The sequence below is a fragment of the Orcinus orca genome, chromosome 21 (assembly GCF_937001465.1).
Source record: "Orcinus orca chromosome 21, mOrcOrc1.1, whole genome shotgun sequence".
Taxonomy (NCBI): Eukaryota; Metazoa; Chordata; class Mammalia; order Artiodactyla; family Delphinidae; genus Orcinus; species Orcinus orca.
This window is the reverse complement of record NC_064579.1, coordinates 1,283,993-1,306,547: the sequence shown is the minus strand read 5'-3', so window position 1 is coordinate 1,306,547 and position 22,555 is coordinate 1,283,993. Positions and strand designations below refer to the sequence as shown.

General features: G+C 47.1%; 1 protein-coding gene across 1 annotated transcript in view; it reads right to left on the bottom strand.

The window, feature by feature from the left end:
- Window positions 1-5,543: 5,543 nt before the first annotated feature.
- The window catches only part of SH2D4A (SH2 domain containing 4A), a 65,506-nt gene continuing 48,494 nt past the window's right edge, over window positions 5,544-22,555 (bottom strand). Inside the window, exons 8-9 of the mRNA XM_033415380.2 lie at window positions 7,705-7,925; window positions 5,544-6,793 (exon numbers count right to left, since the gene is read on the bottom strand). Of these exons, the coding sequence (XP_033271271.1) occupies window positions 6,701-6,793; window positions 7,705-7,925 (314 nt within the window). The 3' untranslated portion in view covers window positions 5,544-6,700. The remainder of the gene's footprint in view (window positions 6,794-7,704; window positions 7,926-22,555) is intronic.

Sequence of the window (22,555 nt, the reverse complement as noted above, 5' to 3'; positions counted from 1 at the left end):
CCCACAGGCCCAGCGGCCATGGCTCACGGGCCCAGCCGCTCCGCGGCATGTGGGATCTTCCCGGACCGAGGCACGAACCCATGTCCCCTGCATCGGCAGGCGGACTCTCAACCACTGCACCACCAGGGAAGCCCAACAAGTCATATATTCTGATAAGGGGCTAATACCAAAATATGTAAAGAATTCCTACAACTCAATAACAAAAACAAAAAAATCTGATTTTTAAATAGGAGGTAGATCCGAATAGGTATTTTTCCAAAGAAGGTTTACAAATGGCCAACAGGCATATGAAAAAATGCTTAACATCATTAATTATCAGGGAAATGCAAATCAAAGCCACAATGAGACACCACCTGTTAGAATGGCTATTATAAAAAAAGTGTAGAAATAGTAAGTGTTGGCAAGGATGTGGAGAAAAGGGAATTCTTGTGCACTGTTGGTGGGAATGTAAATTGGTGGAAAACAGTACGTATGTTCCTCAAAAAATAAAAAATAGAACTACTACATGATCCAGTAGTTCTACTTCTGGGTATTTATCTGAAGAAAATGAAAACACAAAATTGAAAAGATATATGTACCCACACATTCACCACAGCATTCTTTACAATAGCCAAGATAAGGAAACAACCTAAGTGTCCACTGATGGATAAAGAAGATGTGGTAAATATACACAGTGGAACATTATTCAGCCATGAAAAAGAATGAAATTTTGCCATTTGCAACATGAATGGACCTTGAGGGCATTGTGCTTAGTGAAATAAGGCAGAGAAAGACAAATGCCGTATGATCTCACTTATATATGGAATCTGAAAAAAAGAACCAAACAACAACCCAAGCTCATAGATAAGAAAAGATCGGTGGTTGCATGTGGCAGGGGGTGGAGGGGAGGATAAATGGATGAACTGTTTTAGTTTTTTTGGGGGGGTGGGTATAAAAAAATTAAAAGCAAGCGTTAGAGCCTGCATATGCCTATACTTTACCCCAGTCAGGACAAACAGAATAGATAAAAGAGAAAAAAGCTCACACCCACAGTGTGTGGGCTGCCAGGAATGTAGGGCGTGGCCTGGTTAAGAAGCCTTCTCCAGAGCTCGGCCACACCATCAAGAGCACCTTCCAAAGGTGAGGCGCTCGCTGGGTTGTGGGGTGTTGAGGCCCAGTGCGATGGATGGGTACCATGTCTGGACTCAGGTGGTGGGAAGACTCATGAAGGAACATCCTTTCAGTGGGAGAAAAGTAAAAGCTGATTTAGACTGACAAGAGTGTTGGGCCTTGCCCCCTCCCTGGCCATCTGGCTTAGCACCAGCACGGCCTGACCTCTTCGCAGGCAAGGCAGAGTTAACTCCCAAGTCAAAAAGAGAGGTCAAAAAGAGAGGCAAATACTTGCGGATTTGTGACCAGGAATGCCAAGGCAGCTGAATCTGTTGTCAATGGCCAGCTTTGGGGTGAACACTGGTGACTGCTAACTTGGGTGATGTCAAAATCAGACGTTAGAGAATGCCCTTTCCATACCATTTCAAATCCAAACTAAGTGAGCCATTTCTCTGCAAGTCGACTGGCTGATATATTGTGTGATTCATCATTAGGTCCCTTACTCTATAAAAGTTTCCCTTTCCCCCTAAAGTCATCCCAGAAACTCTAGCAAAGGGGCCATTAGGATACACAGCCCATTGGTTATATGAGCTGAGCTGATGAAGGGGGAGATGGATCCTGGGCTCAGGACTCACAGGAATAACTGCTATTTGTGGAGAATTTTGTATGTTCCAGGCACTTTACAAATTTCTTTTCTAAACCTCAGAACCCAAAGGGTGACTTTAGAACTCCTGTTTCAGAGATGAAGCTGAAGCTCATACAGCTTAGCTTTTTTTTTTAAGATTCCACACAGCTGGTTAATGAAGTAGCCAGGATCCAAACCCAAACCTGCTGGACTTTCCCTCTACTGTACCAAGCTACCTCATTACCAAATAATGCATTTTTACCACACAATAAAAAGATCTTTTATGCCTCCTGGTGGCTTTCAGTCTGGGGCAGTAGTAGGACATCTACAGATTCCCTGAACAGGAAGGTAAAGAGGCAGAGCCAGTACTTCTGGAAACAGAATTATTAATGTCCACACTGCAGGCTGTACGGGCAGAATTAACACTGCGGAGAATGTAACCTGTGAGTGGAAAAGAAAGAGTGAGCAGTTCTCCTAAAATACAAGGAAGAGGATGGAGAGAGGAAAATAATAATGAGATTACAACAATGGAAGGCAAAGGAGGGAAATCTAAGTAAGATGTATAGTGATAAATGGAATATTTATGAACGGAATATTTCCTGCCATATCAGTAAACAAAGGATGTCACAGTCACCGATGATTGCAGCCCTGCAACGAGAGCCGGAGGAAACTCAGGGCTGAAAAGAATACCTGCCATCTAGCAGCCAACAGACCGCAGCCACTCCCTGCGGTGAGCCCCAAGGAAACTCAGGAGGTGAAAACGAAGGATACTGGCCCCAGATAGTTCAATGCATGTCAAAGGAATGATTTCAGTGAGCCCAGACTCTTGCATCTTCCCATACATAGAAAAGCGCTAAATTCTTTGAGATATCTGGTTTTCTTTAATTAACAATAATCCTTTGACGTTCCCGACTACCTGCCCTTCGTTGCAAAACTCCTATGTGTCCTGGCTCCCCCCTCGCCTCCTTGGAGCGGTTTCTCAGAGTTATCTGAAAAGCCATGTCCTGGGCTGCAGTCCTTATTTTGCCCCAAATAAAACTTAACTCACAACTCTCACGTTGTGTATTTTTTTAAGTCAAAAATAGTTACTCCGGAGGACGGGAACACATAATTCAAATTGAAGTATTATTTAAAGATATAAATGTAGAAAACTTATGTTCTAAAACAGAAAACTGTGCAATGCAGTCTGGAACATGTTCTTGACAAAATGAAAGCAAAGAGGCCCCATGAAAACACATCCGAGCATCCCCCACAAATCATTTCTGTGTCTTCTCTGTGCACCAAATGCAGGAGTCCCAGGGTATATATATGTGAGATATGTGAGGACATAACCAATGTTTGGATGCGTGTGCGTGAAGAAAGCCGCCCCTGCAGAGGTGGCAGTTGCAAAAACGTAGACCATAATTTTAAAAAATTTATTTATTTATTATTGGCTGCGCTGGTCTATTTGCGGCGAGCGGGGGCTACTCTTCATTGCTGTGCGTGGGCTCCTCATTGCGGTGGCTTCTCTTGTTGTGGAGCACGGGCTCTAGGCGCGCAGCCTTCAGTAGTTGTGGCTCGTGGGCTCTAGAGCACAGGCTCACTAGTTGTGGCGCACGGGCTTAGTTGCTCCACTGCATGTGGGATCTTCCCAGACCAGGACTCGAACCTGTGTCCCCTGCATTGGCAGGTGGATTCTTTAACCACTGCGCCACCAGGGAAGTCCTGACCTTAATTTTTTTAACCTAAAAACAGACCTCATGCCACATCAGCCATGACCTTACGCTAAAAGGATGGTCAATTCCAAAGCATTAGCTCAGAGAGGCAATTTCTGGTGCAAATGCCCCTGAGATGTCTCAAGTGATCTGCCTGTGCCCCGGGTTCACTTTTTCTCTGGCTGTTCCTGTGTCTTCCTCTTCTTGGCGTAAGGTTTGAGCCAACTGACACTTCTGCTTGTCACTTAGCCTGCTGGTGATGCCAGAGTACAGAGTGATTCTCTGGTGCACCCTCCTGTGCCTTGATGGGGGTTTGGTGGGAGTGTGAGGTTCTGGCAGTGGGGAGGGGCAGCGGAGGGTCTGGGGCAACTGTAGGAGACCCGCAATCTCCCTGGGGGAGAGAAGAGTCACCACGGTCAGGGAGCGGTATTCAGCACAGTCCCACGGAGGTGGGCAGGTTGCAGCGCCTGGGGCTGGGGAGCATCCAGACCAGGAAAGCTTGGCAGGCAGGTCTGGGTGCTGGCCTTATCGAGGCCACAGGAGGGCGAGAGCAGGCCAGAGGCTGGACGTCCTCTCCTTCAGCCTTAACCAGGCTCAGACCCTGGGACACTGAGTCTAATTGCAGAGCTGGGATGAGAATTCAGGCCTCCCCAACCCCATTTAGTGGTAAACAGTTTCTAAGTTATGTAAACCACTCTCCCTCGGAATATCAAGTGCTACTCTTGGCCATCTTATCAGCAAACACTGGACAGTTTCTTCCTCTGAATATCAATAGCCAACGAGGTAAAAGTGTAGAGAACTCAAGTCTGCCCCTCCTGGTAATATTAGGTTAATTCAGTCTGGTCACCTGTTTTCTAAGTCTTCCTCTGATAGGGTGTCACTCTGTAGTTACATACGGATAGGACTGTACTTATTTCCTCCAAAATAACTGTAGGCAGAGGGTGATGCTAGAATCTTATATGTCTTCATAATTACTAGTGGCTATAGGGTATTTTTCTATTTATTCCAGAACCTTAAGATTTCAGAGATGGATGAAAATAATAATTACCTGGTTATCCCACCTTGTTTTGCTAGAAGTGAAAAACTGAAGTTCAGAGAGGTAGATGGACCTGTCCAAGGTCACACAGCTAATGGTGGGAAGAGATGGGAACGCAAGTTTTTCTTTTCTTTTTAAAACTTTTATTTATTTTTGGCTGTGTTGGGTCTTTATTGCTGCACGTGGGCTTTCTCTAGTCGCGTGAGCAGGGGCTACTCTTCGTTGTGGTGTGCAGGCTTCTCATTGCGGTGGCTTCTCTTGTTGCGGAGCATGGGCTCTAGGCCCACGGACTTCAGTAGTTGTGGCCTGTGGGCTCAGTAGTTGTGGCGCACAGGCTTAGTTGCTCCACGGCATGTGGGATCTTCCCGGACCAGGGCTCGAACCCGTGTCCCCTGCATTGGCAGGCAGATTCTTAGCCACCGCGCCACCAGGGAAGCCCGGTAACAGAAGTTTCTGACTTCCAGCCCTGTGTATGTCTGCAATTTTATAATGTCATGACTGCCGGACTACTGTTAGAAATGAAAGCTAAGAGACAGGTTCTCTTAGACAACTGACCATTGTCTCTCAGACAACAGAAACCACACGGAACATTTCAAGAAACACCTAACAATGATCAGTTTAAAAACTTTCTCATTAAAGCACACATACACCCATGCACACTCACTCATATACGTGTACCCCACCCTCTTCTCTGGCTACATTTTACACTGTCCAGGTGTGTCTTGCACAGCCAACAACTTCATGAACAGACTGCTACAACCCTATGCGTCCTTTAAATGAATGCCACCACAGGAGCCAAGCCTGGAGTACCAGCAAACCCCATCCTCCCGCGTGATCCTGGTGGCCGCCCAGAGGCCGTCGCCCTGCTGGGCTGGCCCGGGAGCTCCTGCATGAGATGCCTGCCTGCCTGACTGACTGAGCAAATCTGCGTCGAGAGCCGAAGAGGCAGGGGGAGTTATCTCCCGCCTTCCCTTCCTCAGGAGGCTGGCGGGCTGTACGGCAACCAAAGGTTCACAATGCACATCAGGGTCTGCAATTACATAAACATCTATATTAGTTTCCTAGGGCTGCCTTAACAAATTACCATAAACTCGGTGGCTTAAGACAAAAGACATTTATTCTGTCATAGTTCTGGAGGCTACAAGTCTGGAATCGAGGTGTCTGCAGGGCCATGCTCCCCTCCAGGGCTCTGGGGAGTCTGCTCCATGCTGCCCCCCCCGGCCCCCGGCGTCCCCTGGCTTGCGGCTTGTCACTCGGGGCCCTGCCTCTGCTGTCCCCTGGCTGCCATCCCCTCTGCGTACGCACCTCAACTTCCCAACCCCTCTCTCCTTATAAGGACGCCGGTCGTTGGCTTTGGGACCCGCCCTAATCTGGTCTGACCTCGTCTTAATTTGATCACATTTGCAAAGACCCTGTTTCCAAATAAGGCCACGTTCACAGGTGCAGGGGGTTAGGACTTCAATGTCTCTTTGGGGGACTCAACCCACAGCACCTAGTGTCCACAAAGCTCACTCTTCTGCCCTTGTCTATCCAAGGCACGCATGTGGCTTCACCCTTCTCGGCAAGGTCCTGGGTAGAGCCCTGACCCGCTCCCCAGAGCCAGCAAACCCCTCACACAGGGCCCCTCACCCCCTGCCGTCGTCCGGAGTATTTCTGTACATGTGAAGGCTCTCGTCCTACACCTTCAAACTCCTCGTTTAGTTCACAACACCTGCAACTTGTGTTCCCTGTGTGTCTTACACCCTGGCCCACACATGCACCGCAAGTGAGGCGTGCAGGGCCGTGGGCTCAGCCACCAGTGCAGGCTCTTTCGCCAGTCCCTGACGCCACCGAGGAACTTCATAGGAACAGGACCCCGAGACCTTCCGAGATGAGGCAGAGAGGGAGTGCCAAGGCCATGGAGGACTTCTGGTTTTGAGGTGCCCCTTAATTCCTAAAAGGTTCCAATGTCTTCGTCGTTTATTCCATACATCACTAGGGTTGTAGCCTTCATGTTGGGAGCTGCAGAGATGGGGGTTCTTCTCCCTTTACTGCTGGGGTGCGTACAATGCAGAGGTGATTCCCTCTTAGCGTTAATTAAACTCCAGCATTTGTGCAAAAGAGAGGTCGCCATGGGACCCCCAAGGGTCCTTTCACTTGATCAGGATCGGCTCCCTGCAGGGCGATGTGGCTTCATACACAAGTGTCCATCTCCGTGGTGTCTGTCTGTCCAGAGGACGGCCCAGCTGGCGGCTGCAGGATGACACGATGAGGTTGTCACTCAAACAGGCCCTGGTAGTCGGGCGGCTGTTCCTGCTGACCGCAGGGGTACAGAAGGAGCTCCTTCCCCAGGGAGGTGATGGGTTCCTCCTGTGAAGCAGAGGGTACAGGTCAGGCTGTGCCCAGTGACAGCAGCACAGGTATTAGGCGGCTCCTGAGTCTTATTTATGACAGTTTAGTAGGAAGCCCTGCCCTCCCTACCCCGCCAGAGCACACAATCTCTGGTCTCCCCTGGTGTTCACAGAGCTTCCAGAGCACACAACCTCTGGTCTCCGCCTGGTGTTCACAAAGCTTCCAGAGCACACAACCTCTGGTCTCCCCTGGTGTTCACACAGCTTCCAGCGCACACAACCTCTGGCCTCCCCCTGGTGTTCACAGAGCTTCCAGAGCACACAACCTCTGGTCTCCCCTTGGTGTTCACAAAGCTTCCAGAGCACACAACCTCTGGTCTCCCCTGGTGTTCACAGAGCTTCCAGAGCACACAACCTCTGGTCCCCCCTGGTGTTCACAAAGCTTCCTTGGCTTAGGCAGCCTTGAAAGTGATTTTTCTTGCCCGCAAACTGCCACGTGGTCTCCCTCCCTCCTGGGCTTGTGCTCTAACTTAAGAGTGTTCTCATGATGGAAAAGAATATATTAAAAAAAAAAGAATGTATATATATGTATAACTGAATCACTCTGCAGTACGGCAGTAATTACCACCACATTGTAAATCAACTATACTTCAAAAAAAAAAAAGGAGTGTTCTCAGATGTGATCAGAGTGCACAGATTTTGTAGCATCTCCTGCATGCTCTGCCCCAGTGGGTTCTCCCTGAGCATTTGAGGAGGAACTAGGTTCAGTGGTAAAGGAAATGCCATTGACAATCCTGATTTTCAGGAGGGGTCATCAAAGGCTAATCCCCCACTGCTTGTGTCAGTCATTTTTCTTGCAATTGCCTTTCACTGTCAGAGCTGCTGCAGGACCCCTATCACAGAGCCAGTGAAGTCTGCACATCGCTTCACCTTGTGGTACTCCACCAAGTCAGCCAGGCTGGCGTGCTGCAGCTGGTCGGCACCCAGGAAGCTGTACGAGTCCGTGGAGGCATCTATGAGGAAGTGTTTGCAGCCGTCCTTGGACAGATAGGACAGGACGTAGCCCTTGATCCTCTCACTGACCCGGATCAGAAAGCTGCCTGGCACGCACGTGCTCAGAAGCTCATTCGCTCTCTGTACGGTGAGAATTCCTGTGGGAAAGAAGAGGTGTTTCAGCCAAATCATTTCCAAAACTCCCCTCTGTTAAACACAGCCGTGTGGATAAAGCTAATAAAAATCTGAGCAAGTTTAAGTCCAGTTTGGACTTCTTAGGAATACGGTATAGTATCATTCATCATCTGGTATTTGGTGACTGGGCCAGGGTAGGTTACATAAGCAAATGGATAGTATAAACGAGAGCTGAAACGTTTACCCCTCAGAACACATTCCCACTCGCACACCCACTGACAACAGCACAGGCGTCAGGTGGCTTCTGAGTGTCGTCGGACCCTTGACGGTCGTCCTGGGAGGGTGAGCTCTCCCCAGTTGACTGATGGGGACTCTGTGGCCTGGGAATGATCCTGCTTGATCTGGAACGGTAGTTCTCACCCAGGGCAATGTCTGGAAATGTCTGGAGACATTTTTGGTTGTCCTGGGCGGGGGGCTACTTTCCTCCAGTTTGTTGAGGCGGGGATGATGCTAAACCTCCCACCGTGAACAGAACAGCCTCACTACAAAGAGTGATCCAGCCCCAAATGCCGTCAGTGCCGAAGGTGGACACCCTGGTCGGGTGTCAACAAGTGAGTGACAGAAGCGGGATGGGCCCAGGCCTACCCAGTGCCCTCTGCTGTGGCTACTCCTAAAGGAGGCTTCATTTACAGGAATGAGGGTAGATATACAGGTATATGCATGTACATGGGTATATATGCTTATCTATTAATATTTATGTCTTCACATACATTCAAAAGAATGAAACCCTTCATATACATACACATGAGTTTTATACCCCTATGTATACATGTGTATAGTTTGGATGCCTCATGAACTCACACTGATTCAGACCGGCCTTTCCCCCAATGAGTCCACACTCATGACGTCTGACCCGTATTCCCGGTTCCCCTTCTCATGCCTAGTGTAATTCTTCAGATGAACCAGCAATGTGATGAGACGGCCAGAAAGCGCACAGACACGTCTTGGCAGGGTGGTGAGGGCGGTGAGCGACTCTGACCTCTGACCCGGGGAGCAGCGTTCTCTGCGCCCTTTCCCGCGTCAGCAGATGGGACCCCCTGCCTTCTCCCATGCTGGTCCTCAGTATCGTTATCAGGAAAACCCAGAAAACCTCCTGGTGGAAAGGCAATGGATTATCACAGCCCTTTAGTCTAACATGACTAAAGGTGGTAAAGTTAATTGAGAATTAAACCTAATTATCCAGGGTGAAGCCTAAACTAAAACTGCTTCTATGTTCTCTTTTGTAAGCAGACCTTTAATAAAGGGAGGACTGGAAATCCAGCTGACCAGCCCGCCTCCTGCCCCATCCCCCCTGCAGGGCCCGCACCTGCACGTCCCGGTGCGTGAGGCTCAGCCCCAGGGCGACGCCAGGATGGGGGTGGGAGTGGGGGCGCGGGACAGGAAATGAGCCTGCCGCCTCTCCTCTGGCCCCAGCTCTGCTGTGTCCCTGCCCCATGGGGCACCTTCTCTGTCCTCTCCAGTCACCTTCCTGCCCTTCCCCAGTGAGACTGAGCCACTGGACACGGCAGGCACCGTGACCCTGAGGAGCCCCTGGGTCAGCTGCTGGGTGTCCGCGTCAGGTGCCCAAGTGACGCCCAGGTGAGCTCCCCCAGCTACGACCGCTTCTGTCTGCCTGTTGTACCTTCTGCACACACCGGTCCCATGGAGGGCAACCGGAGGCTGAACCAAGGCCACAGGTGACCAGCCTGCCTGGGGCCTGCAGGGGACCAAGGTTTGAAGACTCTGGGTCTGTCTCTGAAACCAGGGGTATTTTTCACTGACTTCAGAATTGAGCTGAGGGGCTCATTCTGAAAAGATTTCTCTCCCCTCCCCAACTTACTGACAGGCTGACTCTGAGATTCCAGATTACTTCAACAGATGGGACAGATGTTATAATGTATAATGTCTGGATTTTATCCAGAGGGATTTGGATTCCTAAAATGAAAGCTATTCTGGAAAATTATAACCAGAATAAGGTAAATTCCTCTTAAAATCAGGTCATATAGTAGCTGTAGATCAAACCATCCGAGAGCCTCCCAGTCTGTAACTATTCCTCATTACACACAAGTCCTGGTGCTGTCTCATCTCCAGAGACACCAGAACTTGGTCCTAATGGGGCCTCCTTCCACTCGGTGGTACCCATGGCAGGTGCAGAAGGTGAATGCTACGGGAACTAGGCTTTGTTCTTTTTGCTTTACAACAGGGTCACCACGCCTGAAGGGCATGCTCTCTTGGTGCACCTGTGATACAGGTCGATGGACAATTTCTCACGATTCCATCGAGGGCAGCGGGTGCCTTCAGGGAGGCCTGACTGAGGTCACTGCCAAGCTCCCCCGTAAAGGGAGCTCTTGAATGCAATGCCGAAGTCCAGCATCAGATATTAATCACCACGGACTCGTGCCCCGTGCACAACTCTAAGAAATTAATTCTAGAGCAGTGAGTGGCCTTCCTCCAGTCCCTGAGGCTGTGACACCTCCAGGCCACCACCCTCGCACCAGCTCTCCTCACACAAGAATCAAACCTGTCTAGGAGCATAGAAGGATCTCTGCACTAGTGGAAACGGATACATAAAAGCTTCCTTCTGCTTCAGCAGTTTTTTGAAATGAACCAGCTCTTCACCCAGCAGTCTATTTTGGAGCTGAATCCAGGCCAGGTGGGGCAGAACGGCGTTGGCCCGGGGGACAGCAGAGGGCATTGTGCCAGGGGAAGGGGCTAAGCTCCCGAGAGCCTGGACCCCCGGCTTGGAGGGGAGCAGAGAGAAAGGTCTCACTTGTCCCGGTCGTCTGCGTGACGCCCGGTGCCCTCAAGAACAGTCCTATTCAACAGAACTTTCCGTGACGATGGAAATGTTGTCTGTGCCGGTCATGTGTGGCTACTGAGCACCTGACATGTGACTGAGGGACTCAAGTTTTCATTTTAATTAATTTTGCTGTAAAGAGCCAGGCATGACTAGTGGCTCCATATCGGAGAGCACAGCCCTAAACCCCTGCGAGTGTAGGTTTAGCGCTCCAGGCCAGGCCCAGGAAAACTGTTTTTGCACAGGAGACGATAAATGGACCCCCAGGAGACCTGAAACAACTCAGAACCCCCCGCAGGACCCTCACTGGAAAGCCAAGTGACAGCGACTCCCCTACAGAAGGAGGGCAGGTAAACGGGATGCCCTTTGCCGGCCCTTCCTCCGTATCCTCCAAGATTCAGCCCAACAGCATGAAGCGTTCTCATCTCTCCCTGAGCAATCTGAGGCTGAGGGTCCTCCAGGCCCGGTGAGCACTCAGCCTCTCCAAGGGCTCACCTGGCCCGACCTCCACCTGGGCAAGCGCCATCCACAGCTCTGAGGGGACCACGGCACATTCTGCTTCGTGTCTCCCTGCTCCACTGCGTGAGCAACGAGAGGGCAGCTACCACTCCTTATTTATTTTCACAGCCTCAGCACCTGCCACTCAGGATGCCCAGAAAAGGTCTAACGAATAATTCTGTCTTACTTCTTTCTCTAGGACACTTCTAGCAACCACTGCCTCTGGTCTGAGAATTGTTACCACGGGGACAAGGGTCTAACTCTGCTGATACATGTACATCTGTGTGACCTGCTTCCAGTGTCTGGAAAAGCTGTGTTTAATAACCAGACGAAAGATAACCCAATAACAACAGCACTGAGGGTTCTTTGTGTCTGCCTGGCACTCCTCCAGGTGTGCATTCCATCATTTAATCCTCACAGTGGCCTGAGGAAGAGGCACTGTCACTGCCCTTCAAGGACAAAGGGGAAGGCCCATGTTGCAGAGTTCCTAACATGCGTAAGGTCTCTCGGGTGGGCCCCGAGTGCTGGCTGGACCCGGTGCCTGACCCCAGGCCAGGATCACACACACCCATCTGGAACACCTGTCCCCGGCGGGCACGTTGGTTCTTCCAGGCAGAGCCCTGCAGACTGCGAGTGTACACGTTATCCCCGGGGAGTCTTAAACTTGGGAGAGAGCTCCTTCCTACTTTACACTCTGACCCTGCAGCATGTAAAGGAAGCATGTTCAGAGAGGCTCTGGGTCCTGCCCTGGTCCTCTGTGTAGAAGGAGGCGCACCATGATGCTGACATTCACCCTTGACATCTCAGGCACCTTAGGGATGATGAAAAACGGTCAGAGCTCTTAAAGTATTATTCATAATGTTTCCTTAATAATTCAAAGGTTAAAATTACATCGTTTGTTCTCACCTCATCACCATGGCTAACACTTACTAACCAGGCCTGAGTATGCGTCACACACAGTTCTAAGTACTTTATGTATTTTACCTTGTTCAGACCAGCCCTGGGAGGCAGGTAACGTCGTTATCTGCATCAGACTGATGAGAGTCAAGTGCAGGAGTCGTGCGACTTGCTGAGGCCACACAGCCGGTTGGTGGGGGACCGGGAGCTGAGCGCAGGCGGCCAGGTCCCAGAGATGCACTTGTCGCCAGCGCGCGTGCTCGCCTACCCGCACCGGCTCAAGAAGCAGCGTCTAGCCTGCTCTGGCTGTGGCAGCAGAAGTCCAGGACACAAGGCACGTGACAAAGAAAGTCTGACAACAAAGAAAGTCTGGACTTAAAGCTACTTCTCTAAAGAGTAGAATGCCCCTTTCCAGAAACGCATCACAAGTAAACTCCCAAGCAGAGCCACTCCCTTTGGTGGGACCCACCCACTGCCCTCTCTCTTGCCTCCGAGGTCCCTCCAAGACCACAGTGGAAATCGCAAACCCAGAGCCATGGGCGTCAGTGATGGGAAGTGTGAGGCTCCGAGTGCCGGCAGGCCCTGACCCCGGTGGCCAGCAGCGTCAGGGTGAGGACCCAATTGCATCATTTGAAAAACTCAAGGAAGAGAGGGTTTGGGGTTAATGGACTGTTCTCAGCATTATTGGAATAACATACTAAGCCCTGGGTAATTTATGAGAAAAGCCAGGGTCTCCCAGAAAAAAAGCAATGCGTAGTATTCACTGCAGAAAAGATAGCTCTTCTCAAATCTGAATAAATACCGTAGCTTTCACCTCTTTATGTTTCATCTTCAGGTATTTCAGAAATCTGAACTAACACTACACAGGCACATAGGAGAACCGCAGAGAATAATTTGGACAAAGTGCTCCGATGCCTCGTTGTAGATGAAGCTTTGATGCTGAACGGAGGTGACTCCCGGGGCTCGTGGCTCAGGCCCTGCTGGTTCCTCCCAAGGTCAGGGCTTCCCCGTGCCCTCCCCTGCAGAGGCTGGAGATAGCCACGCCAGGCATTTACAAGCCAGGCATTTACAACTGGCCTCCCGTTTACATTTCAGGGGGCAGGAAAAAGTGGGCTTCAGGCCAGACTAGTCTTCTGTTTGCATTTCCTGAGACAGGAGATAGACAGGTTCCAGGTTAGACATTTAAAATCAGCCTCCTGTTTGCTCTCCGCAATGGAAGTGACAACAGAAACAGTGTAAATAGCCAGACTCTGTCTCCTGTGGATGCCTGAAGATAACAGCTGTGGCAGGAACAGAGAGGGGCTAAACTTTGTGTGGGTAAGGGATCAAGAGGTCACATATGTCCCACCCTTGGGGCAAGGGAGACGCTGCACATGTCCAGAAAGCCTCCTTGGGGGTCAAAAAGGAGGGGGCACTACTCCATAATGGGTGATGCTAAGGCCGTCCCATAGGCCTCTGGGCTGGAATCCATCTTGGAAAAAAGTTGCGCACACACGTGTTAGGGAGGGTCCTAGGGCAGGGCAGGTGCGGAGAAAGAAACCAGATAATTGGCCAGAGGTAAACAGAGACCCAGAAGAACTGCCCTGTATAAGTGACTTCACCGCCTCTTTACTGCACTCCTCATTAGGGAGGACGCCCACACCCGTTCTCTCCGGGTGTGCATCTCTGCCTTGTTTCTGTCTTAACTAAACAAACTGTTTCCCTGTGTGCTCTCCCACTTGCTGTGCTGTGTCTCTAATAATAAACTTTGTACCTGTTTCTACAGTTTTTGCCTCTGTGAGAAATGCATTTTTCACTGCGGGCAAGAGCCAGGGGTGTGGTGGCTTGGATTCCTGGTTTTCATCCAGGCTCCCCAGGTTCAATTTCTGGGCAGGGAACTAAGATCTCCCTTCACGCCACCACTCCCTGCGGCCTCTGCGAGATCACTGCCACGCACAGGCACCGACGTTCTCCTGCTTCCGACCACAGCCTCTTCCACTCCATGAGGCAGCCGAATCATAGATGTAAGTGAGGCAGGGTGAATACATTTGGGTGACTTTGAAAAGTCACACAAATCAGTAATTTGTGCTTAAGACAGAAGCTTGAAAAATCCCTTTGTGAGAGATGGGTAGAATTTTGATGGCCCCCCAATTAAGAAACCTCCACTCCTCAGCAAAATAGCTGAAGGACAGATTATCGCTTATGGATGCCAGTTTCCAGGTTAATTAAGGTTTTAGCCTGAAAGAAATCTAGGGAGGCTTCTGTGAGACTTTCTCAATGCAACCCATCCAGGTATATACACTCAGCCCTGGAGGACTGTGCTGATGGAGCCTGGATGGCACACTGCAGGTATGATGGAGAAGAACAAACCTGACTCCATATTGGACCTATTCCTTTAGCTCTAACCTTTGAGCTCTGTGGCCTGTGCTTAGTCATGCAGGCTCTGCACCTTTGTAAAAAAGAATGCTGCCTATATCCTGAAATATACAGGGTAGCCCATTCTCAAGGCCCGACCTTTAAAGGTACAATGCTTTCCATTCATATAGAGATAAAAAGTTGCAGAACAGAGAATAACCTTTGTCTTGTTGTGACCTGACCTATGTGAACGTCGTGACCTATGTGGACAGCTGCAAGAACAAAGGATTCTGACACCAAGAAGCACACCACCTCCCCTTTTAGTGTAAAAGAAGCCTGAATTCTAGCTCGGGTAAGATGGTTCTTTGGGACACTAGTCCACCATCTTCTCAGTCTGCTGGCTTTCTGAATAAAGTTACTCTTCTCTGCCCCAACACCTCATCTCTCAATGTATCGGCCTGTCATGCCCTGAGCAGTATGAGCTTGGACTCGGTAACACTGGGAAGACAAAGACACAGGACTCCTCCTGGACAATCATCCCTAGGGAACTTAAGTTCCAGAGAATAACTGCCTCCACAGAAATGGACAGGATTTACCCCCAATGGAGGATGAAAATTTGGAGGGTGTAGCAAATATGGAAAGAATCAAAATAGTTGCAGTATGAACTGTGTTGGTAGCCCATGGATGTTAAAAGGATTTGCTTTTTAAGTAGCTTAAAATGTAAAGTTTTCAAAAAATGTAAAGCATTTGGAGGGCACGTTCGATCATATGCCACGACAGCAAAGACATCCACAAGAAATAAATCAGGTGGAAGTATTTCATCAACAGTCTAAGCATTTCCAATTTCGGGTAAGGAAGCATAAATTACATTTCAGAGGAATAACGATCAGCTGTTGATGCATAAAGCAAGCACGTGAATTATCTAACAACAACAGAAGTAACTAGAAATCTCCTAAATCAGAAATCTGTTTATACATTTACTTCTATCTTTTTCCCACCTTCCCACTCCTAGTTCCTGCTGGCTCCTAAGCTCCTGACACTGTTGCATATTTAACAGGAGTAGGAAAATGGACGGAATGAAGAAATAGGTCTGTGGGTTTCTGGATGGACCTTCAAACTTCAGTTTTATTTATTCCTTGGCCCTTTTCTCCAAGAAGTGGTACGATTAATTACATATCTACCCACATTGAAGACTCACAGCAGGAAACAGAATGAGTGAAATGACTTTGCTCAGAGGGGTGTTAAGTTTGGCCAGGAAGGCTCCCCAACACTTATCACCAACTGCACAAACGGTCCAGACCAAAAGGCGCTCTAATAGGGTGGCCACACGCAAGAATGAAATGGATAAAAACAAGGATATATTCGAGGGTCAAGACAGTCCTGAACTCAACACAAGCATGCGAGGAGATAAGCAGTGAGAAACAGAGAAGAAAACAATCCCTCTTAAGGAAACAAAACCAAATAGACTTAACAACTACACTACTCAGAAAATTATAAATCTAGAAAAGAGAAGACACGCTTCAGTGACCCTAGGACTCACTGCCATCTCACCACATCCTCCCTCCTAACCCCACGCTCAACCCTAACTGCTTGTTATGCTGAACTTTCCACACAGCTTTATTCCCTGTTTGTGGGGTGGCTATCCGCTGGTCCTTCCAAATTACTGTTGCCTTCTGGGGTGACCTCCAGGGCTCTAGGCTTTTAAAGGACAGGCCCTAAGTAAATACTTGAGGAAACAGCGTAGGATGGTTTGGGCAGTAATTAAGATCTATTTTGTTGAAGTGCTGCCTCTTCCTCGTATGTGACGCTGCTACTCAAGACAATACTTGGTGGTGGGGTGAGGGTGATGAGGAACAGAAAGGCAGGGAGGACAGGAGGGGTGAACTTCCAATAGGAAGCTGATCGGTTCTGCTTACAACAGAAACACTGCACCAGGCCCTAAGCACTTCACGCATGTCAGCTGACTTACTTAAAAAACAATGCCGTGGTGTAGATACTATACCCATTTACAGAGGAGAAAACACAACTGAAACCCAGTGATCCATCTTGGAGTCTGGTACTAAGCCTGCACCATACTACCTTTCCGAGCTAGGAGCTAAGAAAACTCTGTGCTGCTTTGGGGCATTAAATTTTTTAAAATCAGTTTGAGATATCATTTACATGCAATAAAATTCACCAATTTTAAGTGTGTCATAGATCAATTCTGACAAATGCATACATTTGGGTACCTACTGCCACAATCATAATAATATTGCACTTCTGTTACTCCAAACCCTGTGGCCTTGGAGCATTTGTATGTCAAATAACTGCTTCTTGAAATCCCACCTGGAAGCGAGCAAAACAGTGTCCAGACAAAAGCGTGCTTTTCCCTTATTCTCAGAGGCAAGGATGGGGCAAGACATAGCTGAATGAGGTCTCTTTGACACTCCCATTTTACCACTGACTGTGAGACTGAGTGACCTCGTTCATTTATCAGAGAAGCAAATCTCTGTGGTATTACTGTTCACTGATTTAAACTTCACAGGTTAATAAAAAGCACCACATGGGTGTTCTCACTTGTCCTAGTGCAGATACACTGTGGCTTTGAAGTCAAATAGATCTGGGTGTGAATGCTGCCTCTGCCACCACAGGTGGGGAAAGAACCTACCATCTTAGTTCCTGGGTTCTTCTTCTATGGAGTGGGAATGAAAGTTACCTTCTTCAAGAGTGCAGTGCAATGCTTGGCCCATGTTAGCCCTCGAAATATTACAGCTCCAACAGAATACTCTGACAGTAGAATTAATAAGAGTTCAACAGTGTTACTGGACTCAAGATCAATATATAAAAACATAACTTCTTTACACCACCAACAACCAATGACATACTTTAAAAAATCTCTTTCAAAATAGAAACAAAAAATATAAGTACATACAACTAAAGTCTGGTTTGCTTTCTTTAAAGTGCATGTCATGTATGGGGAATTTATTTAATGATTTAAAAAGAAATATAAGGAGACATTTACCATGTTCACGGGTGGAAAGATATGATAACATAAAGATGGCAATTCCCTCTCCAAATTAATCTACAAATTCAATGCAATTCCATTAAAAATCCCAACGAGAGTTTTAAAACTTGACATTACCAATCAGTGGAGAAAGGAAGGACTATTTAAGGAATGATGTTGGGACAACTGGCCACCCGTATGAAAAAGGATAAATCAAGCCTCTATACCACATATCATATATAAAAATAAATTACAGGGTGGAGTCAAGATGGAGGTGTGGGAAGACGCAGACTTTGCATCTCCCCACAACTAGGGTACCTGCCCCAATGCCCAAGGAGACGAGAGGAACCCCCAAGCGAACCGGTACGATGTGGAGGGACTGAGAGGGCAAGAGAAATGGAGGCTGGACAGGACCGGTGCCCCTGAGGGGTGACTGAGAGGGGGCAGGGGTTCTCACACCTAGGGGGACCCTCAGGGGCTCAGATCGGGGGGATGCGAGCCCAGCATTTCCCCCGCCCAGTTAGCCGGGGAAGTCTGCCTGGCTCTCAGGCCAGGTCCTACGCCTTCAGAGGTCCCCCCCGGGCTGGGTTGGTGCTGGGGACATAGAAGGGAGGTGGGGAGAGAACAGGAGAGGCAGGTGGGAGGGGCCCTCCAGGACCAGAGGAGTGGGAGAGGATCACAGGGCGTTTGCTCTGCCCACTGGGGCCTGGGGAGCCTGCTAAGCTCCCAAGCCGATCTCCCACCCTCTAAAGCCCACTCCAGACCACGTGGGTCCTGGGGACATAGGAGGGAGGCTGGGGAGATCAGGAGAGGCAGGTGGGAGGGGCCCTTCAGGATGCGAGGAGCAGGAGAGGAGGGTGCTTGCCCCCCCACTCGAGCCCAGGAGGCCTGCTAGGCTCCCAGGTGGGGTCCCCCACCCGCTGAAAGCAGGGGTGGGGGGCATTCCTGGGTCCCTTATGTTCCATTGAGCCTAAGCCCCACCCGCCCCACCCCCCTACCCCCCACCTTTTCCAGCCCTGTGGGTCCTGAGCATAGGCCCCGCCCACTGCCCAAACCTCCCCCTTGCTTAGGCACCACCCTCCACAACCAAGGCCTTTTCCACCTTTTTTTTTTCCTCCTCCTCTTTTTCACTATTGTGGTTCTGTTTTACCTTCTGGTTGTTGTTTCATCTATATTTTAATTTTTATATTTTTTCTAACATAGCTGTTAGTTTCCTAGTCTAATTTTATTTTTTACATTGTTTTGTTTTGCCACCCAGTGCGGCTTGCGGGATCTTGGTTCATGAGCTGGGGGTTGGGTTGAAGCTCCTGGGGTGGGAGCTCCGAGTCCGAACCACTGGACTAACAGAGAACCTCAGACCCCAGGGAATATTCATCGGAGTGAGGTCTTTCGGAGATCCTCATCTTAGCACCAAGACCCAACTCTACCAAACAGCCTACAAACTGCAGTGTTGGAAGCCTCAGGTCAAACAACCAGTAAGACAGGAACACAATCCCAGTCATAAAACAAAGGGAAAAAAAATGAGATGCAAAAAAATATGTCACAGATGAAGGAGCAAGGTAAAAACCTACAAGACCAAAAAAATGAAGAGGAAATAGGCAATCTACCTGAAAAAGAATTCAGAGTAATGATAATAAAGGTGATCCAGAATCTTGGAAATAGAATGGAGGCATGGATTGAGAAAATACAAGAAATGTTTAACAAAGATCTAGAAGAACTAAAGAACAAACAAACAGAGATGAGCAATACAATAAGTGAAATGAGAAATACACTAGAAGGAATCAATAACAGAATTACTGAGGCAGAAGAACAAATAAGTGAGCTGGAAGACAAAATGGTGGTAATATCTGCTGAGGAGAAGAATAAAGAAAAAAGAATGAAAAGAATTGAAAACAATCTCAGAGACCTCTGGGACAACACTAAATGCACTACAGGGGTCAAATTACAGGGGTCCCAGAAGAAGAAGAGAAAAAGAAAGGGTCTGAGAAAATATTTGAAGAGATTATAGTTGAAAACTTCCCTAACATGGGAAAGGAAATAGTCACCCAAGTCCAGGAAGCACAGAGAGTCCCATATAGGATAAACCCTAGATGACACACACCAAGACACATATTAATCAAACTAACAAAAATTAAATTCAAAGAAAAAATATTAAAAGCAGCAAGGGAAAAACAAAAAATAACATTTAAAGGAATCCCTATAAGGTTATCAGCTGATATTTCAGTAGAAACTCTGCAGGCCGGAAGGCAGTGGCAGGATATACCTAAAATGATGAAAGAGAAAAACCTACAACCAAGATTACTCTACCTGGCAAGGATCTCATTCAGATTCGATGGAGAAATCAAAAGCTTTTCAGACAAGCAAAAGCTAAGACAATTCAGCACCACCAAACTAACAACAAATACTAAAGAAACTTCTCTAGGTGGGAAACACAAGAGAAGAAAAAGACCCACAAACCCAAAACAATTAAGAAAATGGTAATAGGAACATACATATCGATAATAACCTTGAATGTAAATGGACTAAATGCCCCAACCGAAAGACACAGACTGGCTGAATGGATACAAAAACAAGCCCATATATATGCTGTCTACAAGAGACCCACTTCAGACCTAGGGACACATACAGACTGAAAGTGAGGGGATGGAAAAAGATAATCCATGCAAATGAACATCAAAAGAAAGCTGAAGTAGCAATACTCGTTATCAGATAAAATAGACTTGAAAATAAAGACTGTTACAAGGCATAGGAAGGACACTACATAATGATCAAGGGATTAATCCAAGAAGAAGATATAACAACTAAATGTTTATGTACCCAACTTAGGAGCACCTCAATACATAAGGCAAATGCTAACAACCATGAAAGGGGAAATCAACAGTAACACAATAATAGTAGGGGACTTTAACACCCCACTTACACCAATGGACAGATCCTCCAAACAGAAAATAAATAAGGAAACAGAAGCTTTAATGACACAATAGACCAGATAGATTTAATTGATATTTATAGAACATTCCACCCAAAAGTGGCAGAATATACTTTCTTCTCAAGTGCACACAGACCATTCTCCAGGAAAGATCACATCCTGGGTCACAAATCAAGCCTCAGTAAATTTAAGAAAATTGAAATCGTATCAAGCATCTTTTCTGACCACAGTGCCTATGAGATTGGAAATCAATTACAGGGAAAAAACGGTAAAAACCACAAATACATGGAGGCTAAACACTGCGCTACTAAATAACCAAGAGATCACTGAAGAAATCGAACAAATAAAAAAATACATAGGGCTTCCCTGGTGGCACAGTGGTTGAGAGTCTGCCTGCTAATGCAGGGGACACAGGTTCAAGCCCTGGTCTGGGAAGATCCCACATGCCGTGGAGCACCTAGGCCTGTGAGCCACAACTACTGAGCCTGCACGTCTGGAGCCTGTGCTCCGTAACAAGACAGGCCGTGACAGTGAGAGGCCCGAGCACCACAACGAAGAGTGGCCCCCGCTTGCCGCAACTAGAGAAAGCCCTCACACAGAAACGAAGACACAATGCAGCCAAAATAAATTAATTAATTAATAATTTTTTAAAAAGAGTAGCTATTATCATCACTGAAGGGAAGTAAAAACTTTAAAAAAAATACATAGAAACAAATGACAACAAAAACACAATGACCCAAAACCTATGGGATGCAGCAAAAACAGTTCTAAGAGAGAAGTTATATCAATTCAATCTCACTTCAAGAAACAAGAAAAATCTCAAATAAACAATCTAACCCTACACCTAAAGCAAGTACAGAAAGAAGAACAAAGAAAACCCAAAGTCGGTAGAAGGAAAGAAATCATAAAGATCAGAGCAGAAATAAATGAAATAGAAATGAAGAAAACAATAGCAAAGAGCAATAAAACTAAAAGCTAGTTCTTTGAGAAGATAAATCCCTTAGCCAGACTCATCAAGAAAAAAAGGGAGAGGACTGAAATCAATTAAATTAGAAATAAAAAGGGAGAAATCGCAACTGACACCACAGAAATAAGAAGGATTATAAGAGACTACTACAAACAACTATATGCCAATAAAATGGACAAACATGAAGAAATGGACAAATTCTTGGAAAGGTACAATTTTCCAAGATGGAACAAGGAAGAATTAGAAAATATAAACAGACCTATTCCAAGTAATGAAATTGAAGCTGTAATTAAAAATCTTCCAACAAACAAAATTCCAGGACCAGATGGCTTCACAGGCAAATTCTATCAAACACTTAGAGAAGAGCTAACACTGATCCTTCTGAAACTCTTCCAAAAATTTCCAGAGGGAGAAACACTCCCAAATCCATTCAATGAAGCCATCATCACCCTGATACCAAAACCAGAAAAAGACATCACAAAAAAAGAAAATTATAGACCAATATCACTGATGAACATAGAAGCAAAAATCCTGAACAAAATAGTAGCAAACAGAATCCAACAACATATTAAAAGGATCATACACCATGATCAAGTGGGATTTATCCCAGGGATGCAAGGATTCTGCAATATATGCAAATCAATCAATGTGATCCACCATATCAACAAGTTAAGGAATAAAAACCATATGATCATTTCAATAGATACAGAAAAAGCTTTTGACAAAATTCAACAACCATTTATGATAAAAACTCTACAGAAAATGGGCATAGAGGGAACCTATTTCAACATAATAAAAGCCATATATGACAAACCCACAGCAAACATCATACTCAATAGTGAAAAACTGAAAGCATTTCCACTAAGATCAGGAACAAGAGAAGGATGTTCACTCTCGCCATTCTTATTCAACATAGTTTTGGAAGTCCTAGCCATGGCAATCAGATAAGAAAAAGAAATAAAAGGAATCCAAATTAGAAAAGAAGAAGTAAAACTCTCACCATTTGCCGATGACATGATACTATACATAGAAAGTACTAAAGATGCAACCAGAAAACTACTAGAACGAATCAATGAATTTGGTAAGGTTTCAGGATACAAAATTAATGCACAGAAATCTCTGGTATTCCTATACACTAACAACAAAAAATCAGAAAGAGAAATTATGGAAACAATCCCATTTACCACAATAACAAAGAGAAGAAAATAC